The sequence below is a fragment of the Tenrec ecaudatus genome, chromosome 10 (assembly GCF_050624435.1).
Source record: "Tenrec ecaudatus isolate mTenEca1 chromosome 10, mTenEca1.hap1, whole genome shotgun sequence".
NCBI classification, from domain to species: domain Eukaryota; kingdom Metazoa; phylum Chordata; class Mammalia; order Afrosoricida; family Tenrecidae; genus Tenrec; species Tenrec ecaudatus.
The window spans coordinates 141,841,886-141,854,045 of record NC_134539.1 but is presented as its reverse complement, the minus strand read 5'-3'; the positions used below and the strand labels follow the sequence as shown (position 1 = coordinate 141,854,045).

General features: G+C 38.0%; 1 protein-coding gene across 1 annotated transcript in view; it reads right to left on the bottom strand.

The window, feature by feature from the left end:
• EFCAB3 (EF-hand calcium binding domain 3) overlaps positions 1-12,160 on the bottom strand; it is a 113,558-nt gene that overhangs the window by 89,100 nt on the left and 12,298 nt on the right. The window contains exons 4-8 of the mRNA XM_075559677.1: positions 11,836-11,940; positions 5,957-6,010; positions 2,887-2,991; positions 1,779-1,832; positions 985-1,089 (exon numbers count right to left, since the gene is read on the bottom strand). Of these exons, the coding sequence (XP_075415792.1) occupies positions 985-1,089; positions 1,779-1,832; positions 2,887-2,991; positions 5,957-6,010; positions 11,836-11,940 (423 nt within the window). The remainder of the gene's footprint in view (positions 1-984; positions 1,090-1,778; positions 1,833-2,886; positions 2,992-5,956; positions 6,011-11,835; positions 11,941-12,160) is intronic.

The following is a 12,160-nucleotide window of genomic DNA, read 5'->3' as shown; positions in this document are numbered from 1 at the left end:
ACTGGGAGAGTAGAGGGTGAGTGGGTTGGAATGGGGGAAGTGATTACAAGGATCCACATGTGACTTCCTCCCTGGGAGACGGACGGCAGAGAAGGGGAGGAGGGAGACTCCAGATAGGGCAAGATATGACAAAATAACAATCTATAAATTATCAAGGGCTCATGATGGAGGGGGGAGCGGGGAGGGAGGGAAAAAAAAGAGGACCTGATGCAAAGGGCTTAAGTGGAGAGCAAATGCTGTGAAAATGATTAGGGCAAAGAATGTACGGACGTGCTTTATACAATAGATGTATGTATATGTATGGATTGTGATAAGAGTTGTATGAGCCCCTAATAAAATGTATTAAAAAAAGAGATGTAAGAGCCCCCAATAAAAGTATATTTTTTTAAAAAAAGCATGCCTCTCTTGCTCCATGCACCTTACTCACTGACCTCACCCTCTGTGACTTCTTTTTTTTTCTGTGAATGCAGAGGAACATGAAAATACAGCAATTTGATAACATAGAAAAGGTGAAGATAAAAAAGAGGGAGGTGCAGTCAGTTATCCAAATAGAGGAGTTTGAAAAATGTTTCCAAGAATGGAATTGCAGATTTGACAAATGAATTAAGTGCAATGGAGAGTACTTTGAAGTGATAAGGTTGTTTTGTAAAAAAAAAAAAAATTAAATACATAACTTTGAAAAAATATCAATTTTTTTCTGGAGGGGGGGGGTACCTTTTGTATTCTTCCTACACTACAACACCTACTACAATGTTAACATGATGAGTGACATTTGCCAACTTCATCGGGCAGCATTCTTGTAGATCTTTCTGAAGTGGCAGACAGTGGTCTCAGTTTGGTAGCTATAGTAAAGGCTTTATTTGTTCTTTTTCTCATTTTCATATATATATATATATATATATATTATCTTCACTCATTTAAGACCTGATTCTACCCTCATGCCTAAAGGTTTTCTCAGAAGTACATTAATAACCAAAGTCTTACCATCAACAGCTAGGTCATGTTTCAGTTCCTGGATTTCTTTCTTTTTGAGATCAATCCCCATGTTTTCCATGAGGTTTTCTATCTTACTGGATGACACCTTCATTCCTTAGGAAAAAAGGGGATGGATATGAGGAATATTTGTGTGATATAAGGATTGACCATTCTAACTTAGACATCAATATGGTTTTAAAAATGAAGAGCAAAGAACATTGAAAATATTCAAGTAAATACTGGTTTTGGTCTCTACGTAAGGAGTTCTTGCACCCTGATCCAAGGATTCTGTTGTGGCTTTTAGGAGAAGTTTTAAAAGAAGAAAGGAAGGAGTTAAATATGTCTGCTAAATCATGGCAAAGACCCAAACTAACCTTTATAAATGTGCTTAGATAATAAGATTTGAACTTGTCAAATTAGTGGTTCCTAAGTGGATCCAGCCCAAGAAATTACTCTATATAATATACTCTATAATAGTCCCCTGCGGGACCTTTTAATAACATACTTTATAGGACCTGTCTATGAAAACTCAAGATCAATATGCATAGAAAGAAGTCTAGTGATCTGAATGCTGATTTTTCTCTCCCTTCTGTTGGTCTGATTCACAACATTATTTGAGAACCACTGGAATAAAGCTTTTTGATGATGGGTTGTAGAGCATGTAGAGTATACACATTTAAGTAATAAACAATCAGGACATCAGGACTATTCTTTGAAATTTTAAAAACAGGGAGAGTTTTAAACCATGAGCAAACTTTGAGGATCTCAGTTTTATCTATCTTTCCATCGTGCTTCCCACTCACCTTTAAGGGATGTCACTTCTTTCATAAGTCGGTTCTTGTATACCCTTCCTTTTGCTGTAAAACAGGAAAAATTCTAGCCTCAGGGACCAATGCATGCACTTTAAAGTAGTATAAAGCATTCATAAATTCAGAAAATAGTACAAAGCATTCATAAATTCAGGAAATAGTAAATTCAGATAATAGTGCAAATTATTCAGAAATTCAGAAACATAGACTTTTAAATATTTTATCCCAGAAACAGACTTAAATTTTTTCACTAGACTTTGTATTTTTAAGCTGATCAACCTTTAATGAAATGCTTCCCTTAAGCCTTTGTAAATGTTTCCTAATCAAATCCCAATCATGCAATGTCTTATTTGAAGGATAAGGGGTAAAAAAAAAAAAAGACGGATAAGGGGTTATACAAAAATCAGTTACATTCCAATCATATTATAGCATTAATTGATGTTGCAAGTTCATAATTTGATCGCAACACAGTCTGTAGTAATAGTCCAGTTACTATTGTATAAAATGTTCAGTTATGATAGAGTTCCAGAGTGTCACTTAGACAGCATCAGCAATGGAAGAAATATCTCAGCAGTGATCGATCGCCATTGTCAGGAATCTGCAAAGTCTTCTGGAGGTTTTGGATAAATTCAGTAAGCAGGACAGGGTCAGGTCACGCATCAGCTGCCCTCCTTTCTTCTGGGCCTTGCTGGCTGAAAAGGAATCCACCTATCTCCTTTGCCTTAGCCCAGCTTGGTGGTCCAAGTGGAGAGAGGAGGAGGGGAAGGAGGACAAGGGGAAATGGAACAGGGGAGCAAGGACTGGGGAGAGGTAGGGGAAGCCTATCAGAGGCCAAGAGAGCTAGACTTTTAAATGTTATATTATTTCACTTTCAAAAACAGAATTCAGACACCTCTCTTATATTGGTACAGAAGAGAATATAAGTCACAAAACCCTTATTTTCCTCTGTCCTTGAAGGCTATTATAATGGTTTGAAAAATTTCTAAGTAACAGGTGGTATTTTGTGGATTTCTTTAGGGAAGTCTTTTGTATTTATATCATCCTTTCTTAAAAAATCTTTTATTTGAAAATGAAGTAAATATTGAAATAGTTTAACGCTCACCATCAACAGGCAGATTGTTTAGTAACTTCACACTATTTTCTTCTGTAAGTTCTATCCCAATATTTTCCATAAAATTTTCTAGATCACCTGTATCAACTTTTTCACCTTTGAAAAGTAAAAGAAAAAAAAAGAATGATTGAAAATTGGAATTATCTTTATTCTGTTACCCGAGACGATGTTGTATCATTTTCAATTTCTTGGCATCATAACGGGGAATTTCAGCCTTTATGTGGATCTAGCAATCTGATTTCCTGACCTCCTTATTCTCGATGACCCTTTCCTAAATTTGAAATCCTTCATGGTCACATTTCAAGCTTTTTCATCACCTGGTAATGCTTTGCCTCTAAAATCTCAAAGTCTAACATGTTAACTTTTGGCCAGAACCTCATATTCTTCCATTTTTTTTGCTTCTTAATACATACCCAGACTCACTATAGTCTCTGTAGAAACATTCATTTCCACCTTCTCTCTCACTTTTCTCCAAGTTCATAATTTTTATTATAATTCCACTTCCTTCCCTATTTGTGCTGGTCACTTAACAATTCTCTCGACGACACCTTTAGTGCATTTATACTTTCATTATTTTGGCACACCAGCCCTGAAAATCTCCTGTGCTGGTCCCACAGAAGAATTTAATATAATTAAGGGAAAAGTTGCCTCTATTTATTTATGATACCCAACATGGTAAGACTCTTGGCAATTCTCAGCATGCCTTCATCTATTCCTCATCAACTCCAGTCCTATCCTCTACCCAAGTGATACAAAACCACCAGGATTCTCCTTAAGATTCCTTATTCTACCACTGTGCCCTTTCTTTTACCAGATGATTCTGTCTTCTACTTAGAAAACTCAAGCTTTCAGTTAAACTCCTTGCCATTTTACTCCCATCTCGAGTCACATCATCTGTATCTGTCTCCTTCCTAACTTGAAGTCTGCTTGTCAGCAAAGAGAAGGTCTCAGAATCAGACTTATATATTCAATTACCTAGTGTTCAATCAGGGACCTTGGTGGTGTAATGGGCTATGTGTTGGGCTGCTAACTACCAGGTCAGCATTTTGACCTTGTGAGAAAGAGGATACTTTCTACTCTTGCAAAGATTTATAGTCTTGTAAACCCACAGGGGCAGTTCTACTCTGTCCTATAGGGTTGCTATGAGTAGAAATCAACTTAATGGCAGCGTGTTTTTGTTTTGTTTTTATTTTTGAGTGTTCAATTCCCCTTAGAAGGTTCAGGAACTACACACTCAAAGTGACAAAGTGGAAAGCATATCTTTCTTTTTAAATTTTTAAATTTATTTAATCATTTTATTGGGGGCTCATATATTTCCTTCTAAATCTATTTTACCAAATGTCTTATTTTGATGAAGATAATCATCATCCACCCAATTATCTAATTCAGAAGATAAGAAGTCAACCTTCATTCCTCTCTTCCTCTCAAAATCTACAACTGCTCATGGTAAACCAAATCCTACAGATTCTGTAACTGGTAACAGTCCTTATACATATCCTTTTCCATCCGGTCTCATAGATAATGGTTTATTTCTACTCTCCATGGTTGTTTTTTTTTCCAGGGAACCATACACATTTGCTTCTTAACCTGTTTCCCTAATTCTATTCTCACACACATATTTATATCTATTCTTCATACTGCTGCTAGTCATCTTTCTAAATCACCAATCAAATAACATGATTCTGCTTATAACCCTGGAATGACTCCCCAGTGCACACAGAATAAAATTAATATTCTTTCATTTGATATTCAAAGTCTTTCATAATTCCTCCCTAGTTTTTTCTGTTGTTGCTGTAATAAATGATCACAAACTTGGGTGGCCTAGAACAATCTATTTTTATTCTCCTATGGTCTGTTGATCAGACACCAATAAATCAGTTTCATTGGGTAAAAGTCTAAATGGCAGGGCTGAGGGCCTGCCCAAACCAAACCCACTGCCGTTGAGTCAATTCTGACTCATAGTGGCTCTCTGGGGCAGGGTGGAGGTGTCCCTGTAGGTTCTGAGATTGTAAGTCTTTGTGGGAATAGAAACCTTCATCTTTTCCCACGGAGGGGCTGGTGGTTTCAAATTGTCGACCTTGAGGTTCAAAGTCCACAATGTCACCACTATGCCACCAGAACTCTAGTCCTACAGGTATTACAGGAGAATAATTTTTCTTGCCTTTACAATTTCTAGAAGTCACTTACATTCCTTGGCTTATGGCCCTTTCCTGCATCTCAAAGCCAGCAGCACAACATCTTGTGTCTATTATCCTATTACTTTCTCTCTGTCACCAACTATCCCTTGTGGGGACACTTGTGATTCAGTTTAAGACTCACTTGGATCATTCAAGATACTTTCCTCATTGCAAAATCCTTAACTATAGCATATTTGAGGAGGCCTGGTGGTCATGCGTTGGGCTGCGATCTGCATTGTCAGCAGTTCGAAAACCCCAGCAGCTCTGTGGAAGAACGATGGGGCTGTCCACTCCCCTAAAACAGTTAGAATTTTGGAAACCCACAGGGCGTGACTGTGAGTCGGCATCAACTTGGCGGCAGTAAGAGTGAGAAAGCATATTTTACAGGATCTTTTTTTCCATATGTGTGAATATCCCACATCCCAGAGATTAAGATGAATGCATTTTGGGTTCCATCATTCAATTTACCACACCACCTTCTTTACTCTTTGTTTACACCTTGCCAAATTCCTAATAGCACTTGGTGCTCTAGCTATGTTGGAAAATCACTTAGCAGTTTTTACACTTTCCACACCCCTCCCCCAGCCCTCTATCAGGAATGTCCATACTATCTGGCCTGTCTGGATCACTTTTCAAGAATCACCTCATGTTTTGCCCTTTTTACTAAGATGTTTCCTAATGGCTCTACCTTAGGTGGAAGTGACCACTCTTCCTCTTCTTCCCTTTGCATAGGCTTCTCGCTTAGCAACTGTAACATTCTATTACATTTACTTATATTTCTTTTCCTTGCCCTTAATACCATGATCCTGGAAGGCTCATTTTTGCAGATTTATAGTTGGGACATAGTAGGTGCTCAGTAATGAGTGAATAAGAATTTAGCTCACCTGTAAAAAGACTCCCTTCATCTATTATTGCACTTAATTCAACCTTCCCCTCATCTGTAAGAGAAGACAATTTAATGAATAAAGATCATCATGGAAAGAGAAGATATAAAAATCATAGATTGAAGAAAAACTCAAAATTAAACCCATCAAATTTTATCCTATTTTCATTACAAATGGAAATGGGGAAAGACTAACTCTGAGTAGTTTCCTGGACTTATATGGCCTACTTCCCCTTTCCAGAAAGGAACAAAACATACTCAATGCCCCTCTGGCATGTAAAATCTTTTGAACTCTCGCCCATAATCCAGGATAAAGTATAGGTATGTGCTTTTGCAGTCCCCTCACCCTCCCGATCATTCCAGAGCCAGCTATTAAGTGGTATCATCCACTTTGATAATCATGGGTCTACGTACTTGTTTAGTTTAACAATAGCTTTTTTATTTAAATACTTTGTCATTTATTCATTTAGTTGGGATTTAATACATATAACACATCAGTTTGTATTTCAGTCACATCTTGAAGAATTGTACCATTTCTACTACAATTCGTTTCCAACCATTCTTTTTCTACATGAACTCCTTAACATCATCTCTCTTTTAAACCCCGCCCCCAACAACTGTGCCCTCCTTCCCCTGAAACCTTTATTTTACTTGCTGTCCCTAAAGGCTCATCAATCCTGGGTTTCATATACTGAAAAATGGGAAAGCATAAAACAGCTTCAAGAGGGTGACCTCCATTGACTTAACACCTGTGAGATACACTCTAATAGGAACAAGCAAACACCAAAGTAAACAATACAAACCCCAAATATAGGAAATTCTGGAAACCAGGTAAGGTCCAGCCTGCATCACAGGGGTGTGTGTACTGACAATGTTTTAACTGTCCAGGTTAGATCTATATCTTTGATCTTTAAAAAAATCATTTTATTAGGGCTCCTACAACTCTTATCACAATCCATACATCCATCTATTGTGTAAAGCACATTTGTACATTCATTGCCCTCATCATTCTCATAACATTAGTTTAATAATAGTTTTATGGAATTCTTTTGACTCAAGGTTTAAAGATTAGAGGTGCTGAGTAATTTTTTTTTCTGAAAAGGGGGCAGTAGGTTCAACAATTTTAGAACCTATAGATTAGCCCAATTAATAATATTTGCCTTGAGCATAGTACTTATATAAAGAATTATCTGTATAAGTGTGGTAGTTATATAATCTGTTGTCAATCTGAGAGGATTATAAGCGAAGGGGTAGAGTTTAGCCTGTCAATCATTGTATAGCCAATGAGGCCGCTGTGTGGGCATGGCCTTCTCCTGAGGTTTCTGGGAACTCCTGAAATTCTTCCTCGGAGTGGGGAGAGACTCTCTGTCTCTCTGTCTCTGTCTTTCTCTCTCTCTCTCGGCTCACTCCCTGAGAGATGCTCTACTGACAAGACACATGGCACTATGCTGATAGACCCTGTACCCTGGGAACTGGAGGAGTCACTTGGAGACCCCTGCCAGCACTGAGATGCTTCTACCTCCATTGGATCCACAAGACTTCCTACCCACTAGCCTGTGATCTTCCTGCATTTGGCATTATTGCATGTGTTTCGTGAATCTGAAGAGGACCTTATAGATTGGTATTGGACATGGGCTAATATCGGATTTATGGACGTGATCTGGACTGGGTTGGGACGTTTTCTCAATATTCAACTGCTCTTATATATAAAGCTCTTTGCTATACACATATGAATGTCTAAGAATTTGTTTCTCTAGTCCACCTGGACTAACACAATGAGCTTAAAGTGAAAACAGTGAATCTAAAGCATGAGTGAGAACCTTAAGGGCAGAGACCCTAAATTAATGATGATGAAATAATGTGCGTAGAGACTGTAAGCATGACACAGTGTGAGGTGGTTAGTTTATCTGCCAACCTGGCTGATGAACACATGTGGGGTTAATTGAAGGGAGGAAGTATAAATGGCTCGTTGAACCTCGCCTTTCTAGTTCTTGGGTCTCTTGCTTTCTGATGGTTGGACCAGGGTGCACCTGCCTTAGCCAGTTCCTTGCTTTATCTGGCAAGGCTCACTTCTGCAAGACATCACTGAGGAGAAGTCACATGGACCTACCCTGATGCAGCTGTGTGGAGATCCCTGCCAGTGCTGAGATGCTTACACATTCATTGACTTGGCTTTCCTCTTGCAGTTGGCTTCATTGCATGTGTTTTGTGAGATGAAGGAGGACTTTGTGGATTGGTGTCGGACATAAGGGTTAATGTTGGATTTGTGGGCTTGGGCAGAACTGGGTTGGGATGTTTTCTTGATGTGCACGTAACCTTTATATACAATCTCTCTTATACATGAGTTTCTGTGGATTTGTTTCTCTAAAGTACTTAGGCTAACATACAGTGTGAAGTATGTAACCAACTGTTATGGAGCCTTTCACGTAGAAACGTGAATGGATGTGTTGGTTGTGTACATCGTCACCAAAAAGAAGTTAAATCTTCTTCAACAACTATAACAACCACAACCTTGCCACAATAATCCTTCTCTATGGTGATTGAGTGACTTGTCACGTTTCACCTTCTTTCCCATCTTGATAAAAGAAAGGGCCACGTATATCTGAAAAAGGGATGTTAAGTCCCCAGCATGACAGAGTTGGTGGCCATGAATGGTAGACATCTTTTCCTGTACAGCCACACTCATTGAACTCCAGATTTTCACACATTAAAAATGTCCAAAGACTGATTAACACTTGAGACTATTGTCCTAAAATAATCTTTAACCCATAAACCAAAAATATCTTGACGTGTTTATAAAACCAAATGGTAGCTTGGCTTAACTAGTAAAGAAAGTCTACTTTTAACATTGTGCTCATCTATGCTCTATCTATATGGGATCCAATTTACAACAATTGGAAAGATTTGATAGGAATTTTAGTGGGCATTGAAATTATTAATGGGGGTGAAACAACTTGGAAAAGGAGGATAAGAATGGCTCAAATAATATAATCAATGTCACTGAGCTGTAAAAGAAGAGTCAATTTTGTAAAGTAATGAACTATTGCAAATTACCCTAGTTTAGACAAAATTCTTATGTAATCATTTGTTGAAAAAAATACTGAATTCTCTCATCTTCTTTTATTTATTTATTTTAGTTTAAATATATATATATATTGAAAATTAGGTGGGGGTTTACAATTCAGACCATCAATTTTGTATTAAACAGTTTAAATCGCTCATCAAACCCGCCAATAGTTTACCCCTCACTTACTCCCTGACGTTTCTTCTCCTTCTTATGGATTACTGTCTTCCATTTCACCCAAGTTAATATCCACCAACAATTGAGCCCATTATTTTATCTTGTCCTTCCCCAATCTTGGCAAACTCTCTCACTCTAGCCAGAGGCAGGAGCTCTGAGCAGCCTTACTATCAGGTAGAGACCATTGTAATCAGATTATGTGGGATCAAACTAGATACTCAGCCAGTTGATCTCCCTATAGACACAAAGGGAATTTGTACTGGATGAAAGTATCTCTTAGTAGTTCCATGACAGGAATTTCTTCCCTGGCTTTTTGAATGTTGATGGGGTCTTCTCCCTCTCATGCATTATTTGTATTTTTGTCTTTATACTAATATGATTTTATTCTAACCACCTTAGGGCAATTTGTTTTTCATTGTCTTCTATTGGGTCTCCCAGACGTGAAGCACAGGAGGAGTGGATGCATAATGATAATAACTGATACAATGTGTGATAGGGAATGCCGGGGTGGGTGTGGGTAATAGGGAGGGAAAGATGATTTCAGGAATAATAATGAAGGCAGGGGTGGGGAGGGAGCACTAGAACTGATCGTTGCTTGCACAACTCTTAAGGTGATTTAACTATAGGTGGGGGATAAAGGTGGTGGTGATTGTAAAACTCCCTTTGATATGATTGAACTCCCAATGATATGATATGTAAATTAGGTGCCAATCAAACTGTTGGGGACATCCCCTCACAGAGGGGTCACAGGGAAGAGATGAGCCAGTCAGGGTGCAGTATAGCACTGGTGAAACACACAACTTTCCTCTAGCTCTTTGGTGCTTTCTTCACCCCACTATCATGACCTCAATTCTACTTTAAATAATGGATTAGACTAGAGCATGCATACTGCTACAGATAAGAACCTAAAACACAGGGAATCCAGGATAGAAAAACCCCTCAGGGACAACAATGAGAGTAGAGATACCAGGAGGATTAGGGAAGGGTGTGGGGAGCAAGGGTGACGCTATCACAGGATCAATCTAGAACTCCCTCCCCGGGGGATGAATAATGGAAAAGTGGGTGAGGAGTGACAGAGGACAATATAAGATATGGAAAAAATAGTCTATAATTTATCAAGGATTCATGAGGGAGGATGGATGGGGGAGGGGGAAAGAAATGGGGAGCTGATATCAGGGGCTCAAGCGGGAAGAGAATGCTTTGAAAATGATGATGGTGGCATATGTGTAAATGTGCTTGACACACTGGAGGAATGTATGGATTATGATAAGAGATGTAAGAGCCTCCAAAAAAGGTATTTAAAAAAATACTTAAAAACTTGGAAAATTCCCTTTGGTATGAGAGTCTTTAACTTAAAAAAAAACACCAAAAAACCAAATTGGCTTTATTAACATCTTTAGCATAGTAGAATATATTTTCATCTGAAGTTCTCATAGAACATTCTTCAGAATAAACTATATGCTAGGCCACAAATCAAATCTCATTCCATTAAAAAATACTGAAATCATACAAAGTCTGTTCTCTGACCACAATGAGCTTAAATTTAAATCCAATACAAAATGGAAGTTGGAAAATCCATATACATTTTAAAATTAAAACATTTCTAAAGTTTATATGTCTTATAGAAGAAATCACATGGGAAATTAGAAACTATTTTGAATTGAATGAAAGTAAAATTACAACATGTTAAAACTTATGAGATATACCTAAAGCAATGTTTACAGGAAAACAGTTAGAGCTATAAAAACCTACATTATTAAAGGAAACTCTCGAATCAGTAATCTAAACTTTCACCTTAAGAATCCATAAAAAGTGCAAACTAATCCCAAAGTAAACTGGAGAAAAAATCAAAATGGAAAACATAAAGAAAATAGGGGTAATTGACATTGGTTCTTTGAAAATATCAACAATATTCATACAATTTTAGCTTGGGTAAATAAAATGAGAAAAAACAGATGACAAAAATCAGGAAAGAAGGGATAGCAGTATGAACTCTGCAGAAATTAAAAGGAATATGATAACAACTTCAACAAATTAAACAATTTAGATGGAATGCATAAACTATAAAACTAGAAATTATCAAACTGACTCAAAAAGATGATGGCTAAACTCTGGTTTTATTTAGGGCCTCCCCGTCTTGGCGGCTTACTTTTCCAATACTGCTTCCTGTCTCTTTATGACATAAAAAACAAACAAGCCCCCAAACCCCAAAAAACATTCTAGTCCCAAGGATAGACTTACTGCTCTCTGAAAGTCCACGACTTTGTCAGCATTAATGCCTTTGCAGGCGCCATTCTCCTCATCTGGAAGGCATTGTTTTCTACACACCTCGATACATCTTTTGGTCCTCTCCTGGCGAGCTAAGTTCTTTCTCTTGGAAAACTTTACTCAATATATTTTTGGTGGTGTAGTACAACCATATCAGCATGTAGGGAACTTCTAGAAGACTGAGGATCTACCATCTTCATTTTTACCTTCCTAATAACTAGTGTGTATTAGGTACTTAATAAAATCTACCGCGTGGTCTAATTGGTTCCTGAGGATTAGACTCTTCTCTATTTTTTAATGCTACTGTATAACTTTAAGTTTTCTTTCAGAGATTCTCATGACTTCACAGTTTCATGAAAGGAGTAACTTACCATCAGGGAGCAAGTGGCTTACAAAGTCATTGTGTTCATTTGGCTCAAGCTCGAAGCCCACACTTTCAATGAAGGACGTTACTTTATCGATGCCGAGCTTTACTCCTTAGGGAACAGGAGATGAGAACGAGAAAAGCATTGACAAAATGAAAAAGGGTAGGCATGCCCATGCATTCCTTAGGGGTGAACTGTGAGAAACAGGAAGATTGCTCCCACGTCGGCTTCCCCAAATATATGTTAGACTTAGGACACTGCTTGCAGTGAATGGTAAATGATTGTCAAGTTACCTCCCTGATGGCAGTCAGCTGCTAGACTACTGTTGGTC